Consider the following 23,783-nt stretch of genomic DNA (forward strand, 5'->3'; position numbering starts at 1 on the left):
GTAACCAGCACCCATCCTAAGTGACTTCTGGCTTTTTTCTAAAAGAAACAACCCCCCCACCCCCAGGACAAAGGTCCTTCTGAAGGAAGGCCACGCTCACCCTCACACTTCCAGAGGAGGGTCTTACACCTGCTGCCTGCAGCCCCACCCCCACCCCCAGCCTCTGGCAGCCTTTAAAGATGGCCCTTCTGAAAGGCCTCCATTCGGTCTTTATCCCATTACTTTAGCCATGTGCTGTGACTTCAAGGCTTCTGCTTGCAAAGCTTGAACACTGTGTGTTTGGCAAATGGGTGACTTGCTCCCTAGGGTTCCCTGGTCTCCATTGACCTCTGTAGCTGCCTTTCTCCTACCAGACACAGTGTTATAAGCAAGCAAGAAAATGTAACCAGCCTTGATGCTCTGCAGCCCAGGCTGCGCAGTGGAAGGTCCAGGCCTTGGAAGCCCGCAGGCATGAGGCCGCCTCAGCTCCACTGCTGACGGTTTTATGGGATAATATACCATTTAGATCACACAGGCCTATTTGTCAGTGGGCCGCCCTGTTGTAATGTATAACATTACTGCCTCCCATGGCCCTGTGAGCAGCTGCCATGGAGGATGGAGATGGGTGGGGACTGGGTGTGGGCTTGGAGGGGGGTGCTGCGGAGGCGCTAACCCTGTTATGTAGTCGGCACTGGGTTTGCAGAGGACAGGCCTGGCAGGGAGGCATCCAGTGCCCAGGCTGGGAGCCAGCCTGGCTGCATCTGAAGCTGCTGCAGCTGTCCAGACACAGGTTCCAGATTGGATCAGCCAGGAAACTTTTTGTTGTTGTTTTCATCCTGACTCAGGGTGAGGCAGGAGAGAACAAACAGGTGGGTTGGATTCCCTGCCCTTTCCCCCCTCCCACAGGCCCCCCAACAAAGAGTCTAGTGTCTTTAAACGCAATTTTTTTTTTAACAAGAGAGAGTCAGGCCTGACCGGGCGGTGGCGCAGTGGATAGAGCGTCGGACTGGGATGCGGAAGACCTAGGTTCAAGACCCTGAGGTCACCAGCTTGAGCACAGGCTCATCTGGTTTGAGCAAAAAGCCCACCAGCTTGAGCCCAAGGTCGCTGGCTCCAGCAAGGGGTTACTCAGTCTGCTGAAGGCCCACGGTCAAGGCACATATGAGAAAGCAATCAATGAACAACTAAGGTGTTGCAGTGCGCAATGAAAAACTAATGATTGATGCTTCTCATCTCTCTGTTCCTGTCTGTCTGTCCCTGTCTATCCCTCTCTCTGACTCTGTCTCTGTAAAAAAAAACAAAAACAAAAGTAAAAACAAGAGAGAGTCAGGAAGGTAGAGAGATGAGAAGAAACAACTCATAGTTGCGTCACTTTAGTTGTTAATCAATTGCTTCTAATATGTGCCCTGATAGGGTGGGGACGGCGGTGGGGGGGGGGGGTGAGCCAGAGACCTTTGGGTTTAAGCCAGCGGCCATGGGATCACATGATCCCACACTCAAGCTGGTGACCCCGCACTCAAGCCAGATAAACCCATGCTCAAGCCAGCGACCTCGGGCTTTCAAACCTGGGACCTCAGCATTCCAGGTCAACGTTTTATCCACTGTGCCACCATTCGTCAGGCTCAGGCATAGATGCAAAGATTTTTGAGGCTGGGAGGATCCATCATGTATCTGGAGTCAGAGGGAAAGGGAGGCAGCCCCTCCCCTCCTGGGTTTAGGGCCTTGGTTTTCCACTAGAAATTTCCAGAAATGGTGGAGAGGGGACGGTAGAGGATGAGTATGCTGCCCATAGAGGCCTTTGAACAGCAAGCTTGGTTCCCCAAAGGATGGCCTGTGGGCAGTGCCTCTGTGGGGCACCCCCACCAGAAAGAGTGCCTCCTTCTCTACATGAAGTGAGAACTAAACCACCCAGCTGCTGTCCTCTTGGGAAAGGCCAACTCTTTGCATGTCCAGGGGCTTTCTTCTTTGGAACTTCCACAGGCAGTTCCAGGGGAGGAAGGCATCACAGCTATCATGAACCAGGCCAGGCAGGGCCCCCGTCAATGCTGGGAGCAGATTGAGGAGAGCTGAAGCCCAGGGTGGGATGCAGTGTTGGGGTGGGGAAGGGGCTGCACAGTTAGGCGGATGTCCAGCGTCTCATGGCAGCCCATGTGGCAGTCACTTTTGTGGGTAGAGGCATAGGCCCACCTTGCAGACCAGCAGTAGATGCACTGGCTGAGCTCACATGTGCCCAGAGGAAGAACGTCATACATTGCTCACCTGTGTTCACACTGCCAGGCAGGTCTTCATACTCATGTACATTCTTGCTCACCCTGGCATCTAAGGAATCACACTGCAGTGCCCAGCCTGCCCAGAACTCGGAATGTGTGTTCCAGTCTGTGCCACTTCCTGCCACCTGCTCCAGCCTTCAGCTTCTGGCCGCCTGCTGGAATGGAGCCCATAGGTCCTCAGTGACCCTTCATGGCATACCCGGGGCCTGCCCTGGCTTCTCAGTGTCACCACAGGACTCATTCTCAGGCTCTCCTCAACTTGGGCTGGCCTTTTTCCAGTGCCCACCCTAGCACCTGCGTCCTGTCCCCACGTGGACTTTCTGCAGGAGATCTTCCCACACCCCTAACCACTGGTCAGCCCCTACGCTGTGGGTGCCTTCACCCCTGCTTCCCTTCCCTCTGGGTCTCCCTAACCCGGAGCCTCAGCTCAGCTCCCACCTACCCACAGCCTGTTTCTTTCATTGTCCCTGCAGGTTCCCAAACACTGTGGCCTATGCTCCATCCCCTTCCTGGAACCATCCCTAGCAGAGATTCCCATCTCCAGTTGGTTCTGGTGGTGCTGGCCTCACATCATTTCAGATCCCCCAAGTTATTCTACCATACAGTTCCACTCAGGCCCCCAGCCCTGATGGTACCCCCCCTTCCCCATCCCATCTCTTTTTTTTTTTCCATTGTGGCACTTTAGTTGTTCACTCACTGCCCTCTCACATGTGCCCCGACTATGGGGCTACAGCAGACTAAGTGACCCCTTGCTCAAGCCAGCGACCTTGGGTCCAAGCTGGTGAGCTTTTGCTCAAACCAGAGGAGCCTGCACTCAAGCTGGCAACCTCAGGGTCTCGAACCTGGGTCTTCCGCTGGCCGCCTACTGGAATGGAGCCCAGTCCGATGCTCCATCCACTGCGCCACCGCCTGGTCAGGCTCCCATCCCATCTCTTGACTGCATGCTCTGTGACCTCCTAGCCTTGTGCACCCTTGGTGGTCTGTTCTACCAGGCCCCCTTTGGCCACCATGACCATTTCTGGGGGGTGGTGTCCTCTCCTAACCCAGCTACCTTCCCCATGAAACTGCAGGGTCCTTCATTTGGGCCGTCTGTTCATGCCCCTTCATACCCCCAGAGCTAGGCCTGGCTGTCGCTGGTCTCCCTGCCACCCAGGACAGGAAGGCCACAGAGCCATGTGTGCCTGTCCTTGCTTAGGTGGGATGAGTGCGCCTATGTGAAGAGAGCCCCGTTTGGTTTTTCATTTATGATTTCACCCCTACACTGGAAATGAGGGATGACAATGAGGGGCTCTGGGAAAACTAAGTTTGGAAGGGAAGCATGGGACATGCCAGGGTCTCCTCACTAAAAACCTAGCTGCCCTACTCCCCCCCCCCCCAATACCTGGCCATGACACGGGGACATTCAGACATTCTATTTTTTTTTGTTTGGTTTTTTTTTTTTGTTTTTTTTTTTGCAGAGACAGAGAGAGTCAGAGAGAGGGATAGATAGGGACAGACAGATAGGAACGGAGAAATGAGAAGCATCAATCCTCAGTTTTTCGTTGTGACACCTTAGTTGTTCATTGATTGCTTTCTCATATGTGCCTGGACCGCGGGCCTTCAGCAGACCGAGTAACCCCTTGCTCAAGCCAGCAGCCTTGGGTCCAAGCTGGTGAGCTTTGCTCAAACCAGATGAGCCTGTGCTCAAGCTGGCGACCTTGGGGTCTCGAACCTGGGTCCTCCGCATCCCAGTCTGACACTCTATCCACTATGCCACCACCTAGTCAGGCCATTTGGACATTCTGAAGTGCCCTCCACTTGTCCCCAGCCTGTGTGGCCACCTCCCAGGGGCTAGGTCAACATCTCTTCATCCTCGAGAACCATCTTCTGTCATCTACGGAGGCTCCCAGGCTGCATGTACTACATTTTAAGAAGGTATCAGAAAAAAAAAAAGAAAAAAGAAAAAAAGGTGTCAGAGCTACAGATAGGCCGGGTGAGCTGTCGTCCCTTCCCTGTCAGTGCTACACCTGGCAGTAGGGGATGGGGGATAGGGACAAGTCCCCTGGGAAGTAGCGGGCACTGAGTGGGGTTACTTCCTGACTGTCCCTTGCCTGGTCCCTGGCAGATGGCTCCCTGACATCAACATGAGATTTTGTGTGCAGTAGGGCACTTCTGATTGGGGGGGAAAGCCAGCAGCTTCACCTGGGTCATAGGGCTCTGGCAGGTAAGGAGGGATGCTGAGGAACATATCCCCCTCCCACCCCCTCTTGTGATGGCTGTGTGGCAGTGGAGTCCAGGGATGGGGGAAAACAATCTACCAAAGAAGAACAAGGGCACAGGAAAGACTGTCAGGAGCAGGGAGAAGGCAGGACTGCAGATCCCTCCCCTAGACTTCTACGGCCTCTCTGTCCCAGGTGAACAGGTGAGCCAGCGAGGGGGCCCGAGATTTGTGTTCCTAGTTTGGGCCCTTCACACTGCTCACTTTGCTTTCAGGACCAGCGTTCAGCCTGGGACTCTGACCGCCGATGATCCCTGCTCTCTCCCTTAGGAATTCTGGACTGTCCTTCTCTGTGTCTCAGCCTCCCATCTCTAAAATGGGCCAGCAGTCAGGCCTTGCTGGAGGAGTGATGGGACTCCCGTGCAGTCCTGGGGTAGTGCCCTCCCCATTCCCAGTCAGCCTGTCCTGGCTGCACACACCTGTATATACACCTATCCAGGATGTGCCTAGAGGCCTGGTAAGGAGTGACCAGTCTTTGGGCCTCAAGGGAGGGGCTGTTTCCCTGGGGACAGGCAGAGAGGTACATGGGGAACCTTGTACACCACACCTCTCATGGGTCAAAGCCCCTCCAGCCCCTCTCTGTGCTGTCTGTCTTGAGGTCTTGCAGTCTTGAGGTCTTAGCCTGACCACAGAATTAGGAGACAGGGCCCTGACTCCTGCACCAAGCAGTGGAGTCCAACTTGGACTCAGTGGTGCCTTGGCCAGTCCACCCTCACTTTCCTTCTGTGTGGGCTTTGGCTTGAGGGGGGACTTAGGTTTGGAGGTGAGAGGAAGGCCCTAGCAGATGCTTGGGACAGGACTCTAAAAAAAGGTTCAGGGCTGCTCTCTGGCCTTGAGTGGGGAGGCTCCTGCGTCCTCCTGGGGACTCTCACACTGGGGGGCTGCTGAGGCCTGGAGTGGTACTGCTTATAAGCAAATACTAAAATGCGTCAGGGGCGTGGTCTTGGCCCCTCCTGGGATCAGTTGCTCTGGAAGCAATCCTTCTGTGAGTGTCCCTTTCATCTTGAATTTATCTGTGTGAGTGTGAAGATCCAGCCTCGAGCTGTGAGTGCACCTGGAGCTTCTCCTCTCCCCGCCCCCGTCTACCGGGTCATCCTCCTAGTCCTCAGCCCCCAGCGTGGATGTGCCCTGCAGGGCCTGAGCAGAACCCCTCCCTTCTTCCCCTTTTCCATACTCTGAAATCCTGACCCCAGACAGGCACTAGTGCCCAGACCTGTGGTCACTTTAGACCAGGTGTCCCCAAACTATGGCCCGCGGGCCGCATGCGGCCCTCTGAGGTCATTTATCCGGCCCCCACCACACTTCCAGAAGGGGCACCTCTTTCATTGGTGGTCAGTGAGAGGAGCACTGTATGTAGCAGCCCTCCAACGGTCTGAGGGACAGTGAACTGACCCCCTGTGTAAAAAGTTTGGGGACCCTTGCTTTAGACCAATGAGAGTGAGGCTCAGTGAAGATGTGTTGGCTAGGGAGACCCCAAGGAGGAGGTTGGATGGTGGGTCAGTGATCTCCACCCCCCCACCTGCCCCCGCATTCCTGGACACTGGCTCTGTCCTCTACTGCTCAGATCCTGACTGAGCACAGGGCCAGGGGGCTTCAGGGTCAGCACTGGCCTTCCCTCCCCTTATCCCCTTTCTCTCCCCACTCACCTGAAGCCTAGGAGCCATGCCTGTCTAACCCACACAGCTCTGCTGGGAGGTCCAGATGGGCTGCTGGCAGACTCAGCAAGGATGTAAAGTAGCCCCAGGTGGTGGTGGGTAGTAGATGTGTATATTCTGCAGGCATCTCAGATTCCAGTTCCTTCCAACCCCTCTGCCCCCCAGGGTGAGCCCTCACTACTGTCCTGGAGCTTTGGGTGTTTGTTCTCTGGGCCTCCACACAGGCCTTCTGCCTTGCAAACCCTCTCTGCCCAGCCTGCATATCTCATTCAGGTCCTTCCCATCAGCCACTTGCCACTCCGGCCCCTGCCTCTCCAGGCCTGGTCACTCTTCTCTCTCAGCACAGCACTCACACCCCTGCCCCTGCCCCATGGTGGCTTTCTGGTGGCCTTAGTTTGTGTGCTTAGGCGGGCACTTTGCACTCAGAGTGGCAGAGGTCCAGATATCCCCTCCCCATGATTCCCCATAAGGCCTGGCAGGCAGTGAAGCCAGAACCCAGGTGTCAATGTGGAAACAGACGAGGTAAAGGCAAGACCAGCAGCGCTCCCACCTGCCTCCTGGCCTCAGCAGCCCTCGTAAGAGGGTGATGGCAGACCCCTGCCTGTGTGCAGGGGCCCTCAGTAGGATGGAGGTGGAGGGGCCAGACTCCAGTGTCTCCCCAGGACATGCTGTTCTGCCCAGTGGGGCAGCTGCCCTGACCTGTCGGCTTGCCATGTGTCACGGCCACTCAGAAGACACTCATGGGCAGTTTGCCTGAAGTCAGTCCCCTTTTAGATACTTTTTGCGTCCCTATGGGTCTCCTAAAAAGAAGCTTTTAATTTACTTTAAATTAATATTAATATTAAACCTAAATTAAGTTGTAATACATCTTTACACTGACTCTTAAAAAGCCTAATGTGTGAGGATACAGATACAGTATGTCCGTAAAGTCATGGTGCACTTTTGACCGGTCACAGGAAAGCAACAAAAGACCATAGAAATGTGAAATCTGCACCAAATAAAAGGAAAACTCTCCCAGTTTCATACCTATTCAGTGCAGTTTGATGTGGACTCATACACAGATTTTTTTAGGGCTCCTTAGGTAGCTATCCCGTAGCAGGCTTCCCCAAACTACGGCCGGCCCGCGGGCCACATGCGGCCCCTGAGGCCATTTATCCGGCCCCCCACCACACTTCCAGAAGGGGCACCTCTTTCATTGCTGGTCAGTGAGAGGAGCACTGTATGTGGCGGCCCTCCAATGGTCTGAGGGACAGTGAACTGGTCCCCTGTGTAAAAAGTTTGGGGACCCCTGCTAGCCTCTACAGACTCATCACTGACTGATGGCCTACCAGAACGAGTTTCTCCACCAAACTGCCGGTTTCCTTCAACTGCTTATCCCACCGAGTAATGTTATTCCTATGTGGTGGCACTTCGTTATAAACGCGCTGATATTCACATTGCACTTTGGTCACGGATTCAAATTTAGCAAGCCACAGAACACACTGAACTTTCCTCTGTACTGTCCACATCTGGACTGGCATGGCCGTGGGCTGCTCCGCTGTATACACGGTGTTATGTCATCATCTGCGCATGCGCATATGCTGCCACATCATCCTACAGATACTGGGTTTTCCTTTTATTTGGTGCAGACTTCACATTTCTATCGTCTTTTGTTGCTTTCCTGCGACCAGTCAAAAGTGCACCGTGACTTTATGGACACACTGCAGAATCAAGGAAAGTTAGGAAGGTGCACAGGAGGCCTCTCCCATCAATAACCCATTGCAGAGCTCATGATAAATACTTAATAAAGTCTAATATTAAGTCCAAAGGGCTCTTGGGTGGGCGACAGGTAGATAACCCTTAGAATACAAAATGAAGGGGAGGGGACAGAACACAGTGTCTTTGCAGGGACCTCCATGTCTGCTTGTCCCTACAGTGGTCAAAGGCTGGAGTGACTGACCCTGGGCCTGGCTTGAAGGGGAAACTGGCTTCAGAACTTGAGGGTGCATCTGCGTGTCTGTGTCCTGGGGGTCAGGAGGCTACTGTTTGGTCGGGCTGGATGGAGGACTTCATACACACACCCCTGGTTTTTGACTTGTCTACAAAAGCAGACTTGCTTCCTGAGTTGTCGACTTCCTCCTGGCCCTCCCTTCACCTTCTTGCTCTGGGCTCCATTGTACACTGCAAACTCCCCACCCTCACAGGTGCCATTGCTTTTGTTTGCATTTGTTAGCTACCGCTGTGTGACATTATCCCAGACATAGCAGTTTAAAACAGCAGACTCATTATCTCACAGTTTCTGTGGGACAGGGATCTGGGTCAAGGTGTCATTTGGGCTGTGGGCACCTCAGAGTTGGCTGTGGGGGACCCTCTGCCAAACTCATCCATGTGGCCCCAGGCCCTTGCTGGCTGGAGGCAAAGGTTCCTTCCTCAGGGGCCTCCCCACTGGGTAGCAAGCAAGAAGGCAACTACCGTCATTTTATAACCCAATCTCTGAAGGGATAGCCCCTCAACTTTGCTGTTCTCTGTTCATAGAAGCAAGTCTGGGTGGGATCTCACCTTACATAAAGGCATGGATACCAGAGTTCAGGGGACATTGGGGGCCCAGGACACCTGCTGATGCCACTTGGACAGGGTCCATCCTGGGAGTAAAACTGTCCCATATGCCAAGCATGCTCAGGTCACCTCTGCAGCCTCCTGTCCTCTCCCTGCTGGCTGCATGGAGGACTTTGTGTGTGTGGGGTGTCTCTCCTCCCCCACACCCTTTCCTTCTTCATGTGACCTGGCAACACCACTGAAAAACCCTCTCCCTCTCAGCCTCTGACCCCTCGTGTTCAGCTCAGTACCCCCTCCTCTCCTCCAAATCCCAGCATCACTTTCACACTGGTGACTCCATTCTGGCCTATCCCCTCTGACCCCTGCTCAGTGGAGGCTGCCCCCTGCCCCGCCAGCCAGGCAGTGCTGTCCACGTCAATGCAGGGTCATCTCACCACTTATGGGATGTTCACTCTGAGCCATGCCACCAACAGGACAGGGAGTTGACCCTAAAACAGTGGCAAGGCCAGAGGGCCACAGAAAGATCTAAGGACTACTGTTGGAGGCCAGGGTGCCCGGGTGGCCTGTGGCTTCCTTGGACTCCAGGCTGGTCTGGGGTGAGGGTGGGTGACCCTGCAGGTTGCAGACACTCAGCAACTGTTTGTCTAATGAATGAGCCTGGTTAGAGTTTCAGTCTCTGGATGGAGCTCAGGGCTCAGTCTGTGGCTTGGGTGTCAGGGATGTTTGTGCCATCTGGTCTGGGCAGAGCTTCCTCCCTCCATTCCCGTGCCAGCTGCCTGTCTTAGTGAGGTCAGCAGGTGCCCTGGGCTTACCTGGGTTTCCCCTCTGGACTGCCTGGAGCTCATGCAGGTCCAGGGCAGCTCCACTGGGTTGAGTCCTCCTGAGGAGTGGGGAGCAGAAATTGAGAGTGTGCTTTCTAGAGATCTCTGCCTGGGTCCTGGTTCGTGTGATGCACCCCAGCTGCCAGGAAGGATCTGGGAGCGTGGGGTCTGGGTGTTGAGCAGGCCAAGGTCCAGACTCCCCTTGGGTCCCCCTGGCCAGTCACGCCACGCTCTTGGTGGGGACATGGGCTTGGCAGGCAGCCCTGGGCCCCTCTGTCTGGCTTCTCCCACTTGGCTGCTCAGTATTGCTGAGTAATAAAGAGCATTTTCCATTCATTAGACCCCTTTTTCCTGCCTGTCATAGCTCATGTCCCACAAAGTATTTGACACCTTTTATGTGTTGCTCACGATTTGCCTCCCTCTCTGCGTTCCCGGGCTCTCCTGTGTGCCTGGTATCCTGGCTTTTCTCTGCCCTTCCTGCTGGTCCTCCTACTTTGAAGGCTCTCCAGCTCTGGGTGAACCCCTGAGGATGGGTGGTCAGTCCTGAACCAGCCCCTTGCCAGGACTGGAAGGTGACTGTGTGCTGACCAGGCCTGAGGCTAGACCAGCTTTCAAGGGGCTTTGAGTCAGACAGCCATGTTCTGGTGTCCCTCTTACGGCCCGACCTGGCCTGTGTCCCTGCTCTCTGGGGCACCCAAGTCAACCCACCCTTCCTGTTTCTCTTTCTCCTCCCACCTTCATTTCTCCATAGGGTTGAGTTCCTGGGACCCTGGGCTAGCATGGGGGCTCAGCCTCATGGAGGCATGGCCAGCGGGGTAAATGAATGGATAGACGGATGGATAAGTCAGTAAATCGGCAGGATGGACAGTGCACCGGATGGTGGTAAGGCTGCCTCCAGGTGGCCCCCACCAGCACCTGCTCTCCCACCCATTTCTCCTGCCATGGTGCCAGTGCAGCCATGATGTTGTTCTTCAGGGCCGGGTGAGAGGCGACCATTCTCACAGGGTGCCAGTGTAGTGCGGCTGCTCAGGATGCCACAGCAACATCCACTCTGTGGTTGGGGAAGAGCTGGTTAGCAGGGTGAACACACTGCCCACGGGCACAGAGCCTGCCTGTGAACAAGTTTCGTGGGGATCCATCCTGCACTGTTGTGGCCAGGCCAGACCAAACCCTGTGAGCAGACCTGCCTGGCATAGGGGACCCTGCCTACCCATCCAGGCTGCCTACTTCCTCTCTGCCCATTGAGGAGACAGGGGCACATCCAGGTTCAGCTCAAGAGTTTGGGGGCCTGGTACAGGGGACAGAATACAGGAAAGCATGGTGGACACCCTCAGATGGACTCTCCCTCTGAGGGGACCAGCATGGCTGGATGTGCATGTGTATGCATGCCTGCATTCATGTGTGCACACGTGCATGTGTGTCCAGGTGAGGATGGTCTCCTGTAGCAGGCTTATTTCAAGGTGGTGGGAAGGGAGGCCCCCTGCTTTGGGGGATGATTCTCCTCCAGCTAAGGTTGGAGGTTAGAGGAGGTGGGGCTGACCTCCCCACATTCTCCTACTCCCCACACTCAGGAGTTTCTGGAGGGGGAGGTGCTGGCCATCAGCCAGGGACAGTGTGAGTGGGCAGGTTTGAAGAACAGGAGCCCAGGGCAGGAAGCAGCCCTTCCTCCCCTGTCATCCCCCTCACCTGGCCCAGGGCCCATCTGAGTCACTATCAGCTCTGAGTCCGAGTCCCAGGATGGCCCCACTGGGGAGCTTTGCCTACCCCCACACCCCAGCCAAAGGGCTAAATTTACCCTTTTAATAAGAACCAGACTTATATCCAATTTTCTTTTTCTTCTATTAATGCTGGGCTGTTGGTGGTTGCGCGTGTCCCCTGTCATCATTGCCTCCTATTCTGGGGCCAGTGGCTCAGCAACCACAGAGTTTTTCTATTATGGCCTGAGAGATGCTTCCCTTAGGCCAACCAGGGCTTCTGGAGGGTTCTTCTGCTCTGGCGCAAGAGGGGCTTCCCATGTGACTTGCTCATGTTTCTGAGCAGGAGTTCTCTCCCCCTCACTGTCCCCAGGGCTGGGCTGTCAGGAGTTCATTGACCACTTCCCATTCCTGCCCCCTCATGGCATGGTTTCAATTCCTTCCTCCCTTCCCCTTTTCTCATGACTGTCCTGTCCCTGTGCTGGTCTCAGCATCCCCTTCTTGTCCAGCTACCTTCACAGAGCTGTGGACAGCAGCCGGGTCACTGGGTGGCATCTCAGGGACTCCCCAGCCATAGTAAGACAGTGGTGGCTCAAAGCATGGTGGACCTGGGCCCCGTGTCTAGTGAGACTGCATCGTGCTGGACCAGCTGACACCAAGGGCTGCCCAGTTCGGGATGATTCATAGCACCAGGAGCTTGCCCAGCAAGGCTGGAGATCAGAGAGGGCTTTGTATCCATCTCAGCAGCTTCACTGCAGAGAGCTGGCTGAATGTGGGGGGGAGCCTAGACATGTGCAGGGGAAGCAGGGGGCTGAGCAGTTGTGCTGGGGAAAGGGCGACTCCTAGGCAGCAGGAGCTCAGGGTTAGAGTCTTGGAACTGTAAGGTAAGGGTCCCCTTCCACTAGAGGTAAGCCTGGATGTGCCCCAACCCCCAGGGTGGAGGAGGTGGGTGGGATCCGAGATCGCCCCTTCAATGCCACCAAGGCAGTCAGACAGAACTCTCGCCAGGAGCCTTTTCCAGGGTCCAGGCCAGTGGAGGCCTGACCCAAGAAAGCAGTGTCTCTGAGGGCCCAACCCGCCCAATGGCCCCTCATGCACACTCAGAGCCTGCGCCTGAGACATGTGTGCACATCTGTAGCCTGTGTGCAAGGCCGTCACTCATGTGTACACCCATATCCAGACACATACCTCAGACACCTTAGGAGCGCCCACACAGCCCCTCCATTGCCCGTGTACCCCCATGCACCTGCACATGTGCACATGCACCCCCCCCATGCCTGTGCTAGCCAGGTGGGGAATGTTCCTGGGTGGGATCTGGGAACCGAGCCTGCCAACTTGTGCACACCCACAGTGGGCTCAGGCAGTCATGTGTACTGTAAGGCCCCTGACATACTGCTTTAGGTTTCCTGGTGGGGGTGGTTCCAGGACGACCTCTCCCTCCAGGGCCTGGTCTCCGCAGTCTCCTGGGTGGTCAGACAGATAGGCGCCCACCTGCCTCCAAGTAGGCTGGAACGAGGCCTCTCCACCTTCTCCACATAGGACATCCAGCATAGACTTTTTTTTCTCCCTCTCCTGAGCAGGAAGAGTAGGGATGTGGGCCAGGTCCACATGGTGGGCTGGCTGTGGATCCTGCCTCCTCTGCCCACCCCTTGACTCCCTCTGGGCCTGGTTCAGCCCACGAAGGGTGCTTGGAGGCCACCTGTCCCTCCAGTGTCTCAGCTGCCCCTAGTGTTGTGAGGAAGACCTAGGGATAGCCCTGGGGGAACCAGGTGTCCTCAGCACCCAGGCAGGCTGATCAGGGGGCTTCAGGAGACTGGGGAGTGAGGGGAGCCTGAGCAGGTGTGAGCAGGAGGGTGGGAGCTGGCGCGGCTGGTAGGTGCAGCCGCCAGACACAGAGCTGGGGAGCTCTGTGCCAGCAGTCTGTCAACTGGGCTTCCGGAAGCACATGGCAAGAGCACTGAGAGGCTGGGAAGGGGCTGCTTCTCAGGAGTGGCTGGCAGCCATCTCAGTGAGGCCTTTTTTTTTTTTTTTTTTTTTTTTTTTTTTTTTTATACAACCCATTTCAGTTTCCAGAAAAGGAGGATGCTGATGCAGTGGCTCACTGGAGTCAAAACAAATGCTCACTCTGCCGCCTCTCAGCTGCCCACTCACTCTCCCTGCACTCACGGCCCTTCTGTCTGTCCATCTGTTCATCTGTCGCCCACTCCTGTGCTCCTGCTTCCCTCACCTGGGGGCACCAGGGGCTGGAGGGAGATTGGGACCTCTAATGTGCCTGCACCTCAGCTCTGGGTTTGCGGCATGCGCCAGTCAGACCTGTGTGTGTGTGTGTGGGGGGGTGTCTCAGTGGCCACTGGACCGGAGGTTCCTTGGGCTCTGGGCAGGAGTATCTTTAGTGCCCCTCAGGGCTGCCCAACATCTGTTGGCTATCTCAGCTGAGGCAGGTGGGCCTGGCGACAGGTTGGCAGAGGAAGACCCCATGCTTTTTGGTTGTGCCCGACGACACAGGGCCCTCTACCACCTACCTGGTGCCATACTCTGCAGTACCCTGTGGGCAGAGGCTAGGTTCAGTGATCACTTGAGATGAACAGCGTGGGATCTCTGGCCACAGCAGGAAGCACAGCCTGTCATTGGTGTGTTCCTTGCCTTGGGGTGTCAGGGCATTCCAGCCCAGCTCCATCCAGCTGGGGCAGCCAGAAGAGAAGTGGCTACCTTAGCCAGGGCCCAGGTGCAGCCTGTCTCCTGGTCCAGGCTGTCCAGACTTTGGGGCATGGGGACAGACAGGCCTCCTGGAGTGAGGGCTGAGCTTAAGGAGCTAGGCCACCAGGGGGGTGTCAAGCAGGCCTCCCTGGGCGGGCTGGCTTCTGGAGCGGTTTTCTCAGCCAGCCTGGAGCCTAGGCCAAGCCTCTGTGGTACACTGGGCAGAGCTGAGGCAGCGCAGGAGCTGTGGCTAGGGCCCTGTGTCTGGGGCTGCAAACCTGGCTGGGTCCACCAGGCAGTGAGGGCAGCTCAGCACAGAATGGCTCGCCTCAGGGGCCTACCAACACCTCACACAGCATTCAGGTCCCTTTCTGAGATCCTCCTAAGCATGTGCCATATCCTTGTGATGAGAGCTGATAGCCCACAGGGAGTGATCACTTTGACTGTGTGCACTGGGAGGGGACCGGGTGGCCTTGGAGTGAACAGACCTCATTCAAACCCCAGCCTGGGCACTCGGGACTATGGGACCCAGACTAATGACACTCCATTCCTTTGTCAGCTGCATGGCTGCCTGCCACCTGGAGCAGCAGTGACAGAAATTAGTATGAGGCTAGTAAAGCTATCGGTGCAGATGGTGCCTGGGTCCGGGGTCCAACCTGAGAGCCCCTGTCCGCCTCTGCTGCGCAAAGCTCCCACCACCCCCTCCCAGGCTGGTAACTGCAGTACTCTGTGAGCAGGGATCTTGCCAAGAGGAAAGAAGCCTGCAGCCCAGTTCCCGGCCAGACTTGGCCAAGTGGCTCCAGCCCTGGCCCAGGCCCAGGCCGCCTCTGCTCAGGCTCTGTCTGGGGCTGGCTACTGGTTGGTGGGTAGGGGCTGGGGAGGTGGTAGCCAGGTATTCCATGGCTCTGCTGGCTGGGCATGGTGCCATCACCAAAATCCTCAGAGGTGGAGGTGACAGGGTGAACCAGTATGCTATGTCCAGGGATCAGGCAGTGCCTGTCTGGTGAGGCTTACGGAACCTCTTCTGCTTCCAAACTCCTAGCCCAGGACGGTGGAGAGTAGAGAACCCTTCAAAGCAAGGGTCATGGGGCCCCACGGAGCTGGCCTACGCTGGGAGGGTTTGCGTGAGAGCACTGGCTTCCTGCAGGCCCAGTGCCTGAACCCTCAGGGCTGGCCTACTGGTTGGGGAGTATGAGAACTTTTTTTTTTTTTTTTTTTTCCTTTTCATTTTTTCTAAAGCTGGAAATGGGGAGAGACAGTCAGACAGACTCCCGCATGCGCCCGACCGGGATCCACCCGGCACGCCCACCAGGGGCGACGCTCTGCCCACCAGGGGGCGATGCTCTGCCCATCCTGGGCGTCGCCATGTTGCGACCAGAGCCACTCTAGCGCCTAGGGCAGAGGCCACAGAGCCATCCCCAGCGCCCGGGCCATCTTTGCTCCAATGGAGCCTTGGCTGCGGGAGGGGAAGAGAGAGACAGAGAGGAAAGCGCGGCGGAGGGGTGGAGAAGCAAATGGGCGCTTCTCCTGTGTGCCCTGGCCGGGAATCGAACCCGGGTCCTCCGCACGCTAGGCCAACGCTCTACCGCTGAGCCAACCGGCCAGGGCCAGTATGAGAACTTTTTGCAGGACCAGTGCTGAGAACTGGGGTTTAGGAGGGAGAGGCCACCTGGTTACTATCATGATAGTGAGCGTCATCCCTTGAGCGTTTTGTAAGGAACATGTAAAGACCTAACATTTACATGATAAGGCTGTAATGTTTTAATGTGGAGAAAGGAGTGGAGATTCCTCCAGGTGATGGCCCAGCCTGAGGTGGGATATTTGGGTACCCTGCAAGTCACCCACCTTATTGGGAGAGGACTAGTGGCAGGGGTGACTGGGTCAGATCAACTGGGAAGGGGGTGGGGCCTGGGAAGCCAAGTACTAAGGCTGAGGGTTGGGAGGGGCTGGGCTGGAATGCTGTCCTACCCCCTCATTCCCCACACTCTGGCGCAGAGGTCCCTTCCTTATGGACTCAGAGAAGCTAGCTGTAAGGAAGCATCCCAAGAGAGTCTCCTAAGTCAGGGGACAGGCCAGCACGGGATCTCTGGCCACAGCAGGAAGCACAGCCTGTCATTGGTGTGTTGTTCCCTGCCTTGTGGAGCCAGGTCTAAGGCTAGCTGAGATCTGGCTCACCCCCACAAACTCCACCCCCCCACCTGACCCCCCACCCTCGCCCCCTGCTACAAAACCTCTGTGCAGCAGGACCCACCCCTCTGGGATGACGTCAGATCAGGAGAGTCCCCACGCAAGGCTAGGATCAGTCTTCATATTTCAGTTTAGGGATCTAGTAAGGCCAGACCCCCACAACTTGGCTTTAGGCCTGCTCCCCACCTGTCCCTGCCCTAGGTGATGGTTGTTGGGGGCCCAAGTGATGTGTCTTCAGAGGTTTCCTGCTGCCCTTAAAAAGGCCCCGTCTGTGCAAAACCTTCATAAGAGCCTCCTCCGAGCATTGGTTTTCCTGGATCCAAGGACTGGAGGGCCTTATGGGACCTGCCTGGGGCCGGGGCCTGGCCAGCTGTCCCCATCCACAGTGGTGTGGGAATGCTCAAGGTGTAGGGTTCTCAGGCCAAGCTCCTGGAGAAATGCTTTATCCAGATCGAACTTTTGGACTCTGTTGCTTCCCACTGTCCCCAGAAGGAGCAGGATGTGAGGGACTTTCCTGGGAGGGTGTGGGGGCAGCAAGGCCTGGGGGACTCTGGGCCTGTCTGGACAAGTCAGGAAGAGCCTCACTCATCCCCCAGGCACCCTCCCACCAGGGTCCCTGGAGCCCAGCAGGGGCCACCCTTCTCTCCACCCTGCTCCACCCGCCTGGGAGGCCAACACTTCCCTTCCCAGCCCAATGTCCCCCCTTCCCTGGCTGGACGTGCCTGTGGTCTGGCCTGGGCCCATGGCAGTCCCAGCCCTGTGGTCCGGGAAGTCCCTGGCTCCTGGGCCCCTTCGCCCCCTGCCCCTGGGTCTCTTTGTGGCCTGACACCCACCATAGAGGTCAGCTCACATTCCAGTCCCCAGCTAACACTGGCAGACCCTTTCTCTATGGCATGCCCAGGAGAGGTCTCTGACATCCACATGGCCCATTCACCAGCACGGAGGGGAGGGAAGCTTCCAGGGTCCCCAACGGGGCAGCCCCTCCTTCTCCCCGACTCTGGCCTCCATCTCTCTGCTGAGTCACCCTGTGTCTGGGAAGCTCCCAGGGCCAAACCGGGCTGGATGAGGCATCATAAATTCACAAATTCTCCCTGCCTCCCGGGCTAGGAAATGGCTGCCCTGACTCACCTTGGCACAGGTCTGAGCCTCCCAGGCCCCTAACCCTGCATACCCTGACAGGCCCCTACACTCAGCCCAATGGGCGGCAAGACATAAACCAGGCTCACTGCCAGTGGGGAGGTGACAAGGGTGCCCTGCCTGAGGTGAGGGCCGAGCACACATCTCAGGACCACCCACCAGGCACCAGGTCTGCTCTGTGTGCTGGGTGTATGGGTATGTTCTTCCTGTGCAAGTTGCTAGTCTCCATGGAAACCCAGGCAGGCTCACTCAGCCTGGCCTTGACCACTGGCCTTGGGTAGATAGGGACACAGGCAAAGAGGAGGGTGGGTGGCTGTGGAGAGCTGGGGGACACAGGCAAAGAGGAGGGTGGGTGGCTGTGGAGAGCTGGGGCAGGCAGATGCAGAGGCTGGCTTCTAGGGAAGCAGCAAGTGTCCTGGGCTGAGTGACTGTCTGCGGCTCTATGCCTGCCCAGCCAGGGCTGACCCTGAGCTCTGTGGGGGTGTCAGAGCAAATCCACACACCTCCATCCTCAGCCTCCTCCCATCCTCTCACCTGGGACCAGGTACCCCAATCTGATGAGTCAGTCCACTGACCAGTCATGGACCTGGGGAGAAGGTTGAAGGCCTTACTCTGGGGAAAGGCTAGACCCCAGTGCCGTCCAGGGGGTGGCCAGAGACTGCTGTGCCCGCAGGGCAGGGTGGGGCGTCTGGGGGGCCCTGCTGACCCCTGGGGGCAAAGCGCTCTGGCAGGTGTGCCGGGCCAAGAGGCCTGGGAGGGTAAGGTGCTCATCCTCCTAGAAGGCTGCCTGCAGGACCGTCTGTTCCCCACCAGCCTGAATGGTAGCTGGGACCTGGTTGGTGGAGTGGGATGGGGTGGCCTGGGTTATGGGGTCGTGACAGAAGTGCCACTCTTGGGGGTTCTGCAGTAACAGGAGGGTGCCAGGGCCTCCAGACACTGAGCGTGACTGTCAGGAGTCCAAGTAGCCAGCTTCTTCTCCCTTCCTGGCTTCTGGGATATTTGAAGACAAAACCAGGGGAGCTTGGAGTCAGAGAGTCACTTTCTGAAGTCTCTTTGGAATGGTCTGTCCCTGTCCAGGCTGACTCTTGCCCCTGTGTCCACAGCCAGCAGCCGCCTGATGGGGAGCTCTCCGGCCTCCTCTTTCATGGGCAGCTTCCTCACCGGCAGCCTGGGCTCAGCGGCCTCTGCGCACCCCAGCGGCCCCACAGCCTCCCCTTCAGAGCAGACCTACCGCAGCTCCCACCCAGCCACCTCCCAGATCTGGTTCTCCCACTCCCACTCCCACGAAGGTAAGTTGGAGGCCTGGGCTCCTGGCAGGCCTGGCGGCCAGAGCGACTCTCTGTGGTACTCAGGCCAGGGCTGAAGCGATAGGTCCCCCTGCTTTGTCAAGGGCTCTGGTGAGGGGCTGCCTCCCTGCCAAGGAAGCCTCCACAGGAGAGGTAGTAATTGGTTGGAAATGGGGTGGACCCGCCAGGCAGTGGCCCTAGCCAGATGTGCACCACAGATGGGCAAAGAGGGAGAGAAGGGGGCAAGGCCAGGAGGGCTCTGGGGAGCCAGGAAATATGGAACACAGCTGGGCCAGCTAGGCTGGGCTGCGCCCTCCACCCCAGGCTGCACCCACCCCCCACACTCAGGGAGGCATGGGCTCCAGATGTGCCAGCTGGAAGGGACGGCTGGGGAGGAGAAAGCTGTCATCATACTCGGGCTGCCATACTGGAGGCCTGGCCTAGAACCGAGTCCCTCCTAGACCCCCAGCCTCCTGGTGGGATGCAGCCTTGCACACACAGTGGGTGCCTTGTGAATACATGTGGCTCGAGGCAGGAGGGCCCCTGGAGGCCATTCCAGCACTCTGGGGGCACCCTCCAGCTCCACGCTGTCTGGGCCCTCGGCACGGTGACGTGGGCTCTGGGCCCATGGTTGCTGGCATCTGCTATCTTCCCCGTCCCACATGGCATGAAAAGGGTTTTAAGCCCAGTGGTAGCTGGCACGCGGAGAGGTAATTGCAGTTGGCAGTGGGCACAGAGGGCTCTCCGTTGCTCCTGGCACCGGCACCTCTGTAACTCAATGACTGCTGAGCGGCAGGCGTTGTGTTTGCAGAGCGCACAGACCCACACACCATGTCCCAGCCTCCGCCCGTGTTCCAGGCAGGAGATTAGCACCCAGCACTGCTGGAGAGCGAGAGAAACCTTTCTTTGTGCAACAAGAAAGGGGCTGTTTTCCAAACAGGGCAGGTGACGAGTGAGGGACAGTTGTTAAAATAATCTGGGCTTTAAGCGCCATGCGGAGTGCACATGTTGGGCAGGCGATGAGCAGATCCCTTCCCTGGTGGAGAGGAGGCCAAAGGCCCTGAGAACTCAGGTGGGCAGTGCAGGGCCCTGGCCCAGACCCACCTCCACCACCTGCTTCCTGAGTCTGCCCACCCGAGGGGAGACCAGTGCAGTCAGGTCTGGGCCCTGGTGTGGGGCCACCTGCTTCTTTCAGCCCTTCAGTGTTCTGTGTCTGTATCACACTCCCACTGGGCAGCAGCATCTGGCTCCCAGGATGTCTATGGGAGGGAGGAAAGTGGCTGAGTGTCAGGGGAGCTGGCAGGGGAGGCTTGCAGCAGCCTTGTGGGACCACTTCAACTGAAATAGCGGCTGCTGCCCCTCTCTAGCCCAGACACAGGTGCACAGACACACCCGGGCTGGCTGACTTGGTTTCCCCTCCTTGCAGCAGTGGTCCCTGGTAGGGGCCTGGGAGTGTCAGCATCTCTGTTCCCCCGCTCCGGGGACCTCCTCAGCAAGGAGGGCAGTTTGTGGGCAACATCATCTGCCCTGGAGCCCTGGTAGAAGGTGCCTGTCCTGCCCTTCCGGGGGAAGCTAGGAGGGTGGCATGGGAGGTGGCCTGCAGACAGCATCCTCAACAACCTCCAGACACTTACCCTGAGCCGACGGCTGCCGGCTGCCTTGGCAGAGGGGCTTGCAGCCTTGGGGCAACCCACTGCCCTCAGCCACAGCCTCAGGGGAGTCCATCTGGCTTCTTGGGAGGCCAGTGTAGGGATGGTACCCTGACTGGCCCCTGCCTGTCCTACATCCTGGAGAGGCACCTCCTTCAAGGCAGGGGAAGCCTGAGTAGGAAGAGGGGTTTGTGCTGGGCCACACCAAGGAGTTCCTTATACATATCAGCCTCAAGGGCTAGTGGCCATCAATCTGTCCACCTGGCGCCTGCAGAGTGGATATGCCCACAGTAGAGTGGGGGAGAATATGCATGTTGGGGTGATAGGCTTGGTGGACAAGCTCAGGTAGACATAGGACAGAGGGAATCAGGATTCTGAGCTGCCCTCCCAGGCTCCAGAACAGGGAGCTGGAGGTGAGTGTGGTGTCCCACCTGAGGTCAGTGAATGTGTGTCTGTCCTGGGGACCATACAGCCACATACACCTTCCAGCTGTGCCTCAGTTCACCCCTACCATCTCCCCTTCTCTGGCTTTATTAAAGCTACCCCGCTCCAGGATCCCCTTCCTGCAGGGGTTCCCCTGCCCTCCACCCTGCTGTCTGGTCTGCCTGCTGCAGCCTCACTTGCTCCGACAGGTCACGTGGTGCTGGCTGCCTCTCTGTGAGCTCTGAGCGTAAAGGCCAGTGAGCTGGCGGGCAGGGCGGCGAGTGGCAGCTTTGGCTGGCTGGCTGCCCTGGCAGTGTGCCTAGCTGCTAGTTTGACAGGGTGCCAGCTGGCTCCTTGCATGCTGGGGCCTGTTTCTTTGCCGTGTGTATTGGGGGGAGGGGGCACGCGACACGGCTAGAGAGTGGGGGACGGCAGGCACAGTGGACTTCTTGGGAGGGCTGTGTAGAGTCTGGCTCCAACCTTCATTCATCTATTCCTTCCACCAGCCCCAGGGGGAGCAGGAAGGCAGGTGCCCCACATAGCCTGGCCAGGGCTGGGCCTCTGAATGGGTACTTATCTTTGAGGCAAGCAGGATAGGATGGAGCAGCAAGTGGCAGCCAGGGGTAGAGGATGGGCCCAGGTGCCCCACTCTGGGCAGGCTCCCACTTTTCTGTTGAGGGGCTCGGCCTACCCTGGGGAGCCAGCTGAAGCGCAGGGGAGTGGCCCAGAGCTAGAGGAGCTGCCTAGAACATCTGTCCAGGGACAGACCTATGTGTCCCCAGCCTCCTGGCCCTCAGGCTCACCCAAGTGAGGGGTCCCTCCAAAGGCTGGACTTTGGAACTTAGGGAAAGGGTGAGCGGCGGAACTGGCTGGGGTTGGGGCGAGCTAGTGTCCAGCCAGCCTGCCCTTCAGGTCGGGTGGGGGCGGGGATGCAGCACAGCTGATCCTATTGTCAGTGAACCTGGCCCCCTCCCTCCCCCCTCCCCCCCCCATGGCTGGGACCACCCACAGGGCTGATGAAAGGGGATTATGTTCCTGGGGACTCAGCTGTGTGTGTGTGTGTGTGTGTGTGTGTGTGTGTGTGTGTGTGTGTGTGTTGGGGGGGAAGTGCTGAACTGCTGTGCCATAGCTACCCCTGGTCTCTTGTGCCACCTGGAGGGAGAGCCATGGGCAGCAATGGGTATATGTGCCGCGCTGGCCCCTCAGCCTTGCCACTTTCTCTGTGCTAGTCACACCCTCCACTCCACTTTTCCATCTGGGCTAGGCTGGGTTCCAGTGGGGACAGGGCTGCACCAAAGAGCTATTGGCACCCCTGCTATTCCTGGACCCCCAACTTTTCCTAGTCTCCCTCTGTTTCCAGGCTGTCCGGGGTTTCTGGGAGCAAGCAGGAGGAAGAGTCATGTCTGTGTGAGGGATTGAGGTCTCACCCAGCAGCCACTACCTCTGTGTGGCATCAGAGGCCCTCCTGGCTCTGACAGCTTATCTTCCAGAACTTCCCAGAGAGCTCTCCAGAGCTTTCCACCACGCCAGCCCTCCTTGAGTCGGGTCTTACTTAGCCCTGGACCTAGTCCTCTTCCCCCAGACCCTGTCAGCCCCTCCTCCTTCTCCTGGTCTGTTTCCTCAGTGGCTAAAATGGCCTTCAATCTGTCCCTGCAGGACCATTTACCATCACCCCCCAGTTCCCTCCCCTCCAGCCCAGTGGAGGTGCCTCAGCATAGCACCCCTCACCATGCCTTCTTGCCCCATGCCCATGGGCCAGTGGGGATGGTTTGGGGGGAAGGGCCCAAGCTCCTTGTAACTCAACACAATGGGACTGACCCCCTTCAGCCACTTTCACCATAGCTAGAGGGAAGCTCACCCTGTCTGGACCTTTGATCCCCTCCAGAGCCTTCTCAGAGCTTTGTACAGCCAGTCTCTCTGCCCTGTTTGTGCCATCGGCCCCTTGTCTCGTCCTGCCTGCTTGTTTCTCAGGGTTCCAGCCTCCTGTTGTTTTTCCAGCTATTGGTCCCCCAACATTCCTTTGCTGCTAGAGTTCTGTCCTGATCACCATAGGGCCAACACCCAGCCCTGCATACCCAGCTGGGTTCCTGCCACTGCAGGTGGCTCTGAGGCAGTGCCCCAGGTTCATTCCCTGGCTCCCAGTAAGGCCAGGTAGCACACCTGTGGCCCTAGGGTGCTGGCATTTTATCCCGTTTCTGGCCCTGGGATGGCCCTTGCCTTGCTTACCTCTCCCAGCAACACCATGTTATGTGGGCAGCAGGGAGTCAGGACTGCTGGACAGAGCCCCAGGCCCCCGCTCCTTGCAAGGGGCATCTTCACAGCCAGAGGGCCGCTTTGGCCTAAGAGTCCACGTGCCTAGCTCAGAGGCTAGAAGATCTCTGAGCCTCAACTTCCCCATCTGCAAACTGCACTTAGCAGAATAGCCTCCTTGAGCACCTGCCCAAGACCCTCTGTCTTCACAGTTTCCTGTCCACTGCTGGGCTGGGGGCCTTGGTGCCTTGCTGGGCTGAAATTTGCAGCAGGGCACGTTTGCATGGGCAGCCCTGGATCTGACCAGGTGGGAGAGGCCTGGCCAGAAGCTTCTGTCTGCCACACATCTGTGTGGGCTGCTCAGGTCATTCCATGGCCTTTGCAAAGCCCCTGGGATGCCCCAGGTATAATGAACTACATGTGTCTGGGATGCTTCATCCAGAGGTGTGGAGCCCACAGGAGGGCCAGGGTAGGAGGTCTGAGTGGGGCAGGGTGGAGCTGAGCTCCCTGGCAGTTGGGGCTACTGTGTAGGATGTTAGTGAAGGTTTGGGAGGTCATACACCAGCTTGTTCCTGACTTCAAGCTCTGAGATGTGGTATTTCCCCCGCTTGAGACCAGCATCATCCTGGGACCCTTGGCCTTCCCCAACCTTCTGCGGAGCTTAGCATTTCTGCTCAGTGCCCCAGGCCCTGCTCTTCCCTGCGGAGTGCATGCCAGGAGCCCAGGACTCTTGTTCCAGAGGCAACTGCGGGGGCCTGACATCATCTCCCCTCCCCACCCCCCCTCTCAGCCGCGCCCCTTGGCTGGAAACAGACTGCCAGTCCCTGCACTTGGAGAGCAGGAGTCAGTTTATGCACATGTGCCTAAACCAGGACCCTACAGGCCGTTGTTGTGGGCTGACTTCCGTGGATAAAATGGGATGGGAATCAACAGGGGCACATAC

The 23,783-nt window shown here is 57.6% G+C and overlaps 1 protein-coding gene across 11 annotated transcripts in view; it reads left to right on the plus strand.

Moving 5' to 3' along the window:
* Positions 1-23,783, plus strand: part of BAHCC1 (BAH domain and coiled-coil containing 1) — a 67,184-nt gene that overhangs the window by 9,921 nt on the left and 33,480 nt on the right. For all 11 annotated transcript variants that reach the window (XR_010726283.1, XR_010726285.1, XR_010726284.1 and 8 more), the window contains exon 3: positions 18,336-18,521. Coding sequence is in view for 8 of the 11 variants with exons in the window: in XM_066237706.1 (XP_066093803.1) it covers positions 18,336-18,521 (186 nt within the window). In the remaining 3 variants the exon portion in view is untranslated. The remainder of the gene's footprint in view (positions 1-18,335; positions 18,522-23,783) is intronic.

Source organism: Saccopteryx bilineata, chromosome 6, assembly GCF_036850765.1.
Source record: "Saccopteryx bilineata isolate mSacBil1 chromosome 6, mSacBil1_pri_phased_curated, whole genome shotgun sequence".
NCBI classification, from domain to species: domain Eukaryota; kingdom Metazoa; phylum Chordata; class Mammalia; order Chiroptera; family Emballonuridae; genus Saccopteryx; species Saccopteryx bilineata.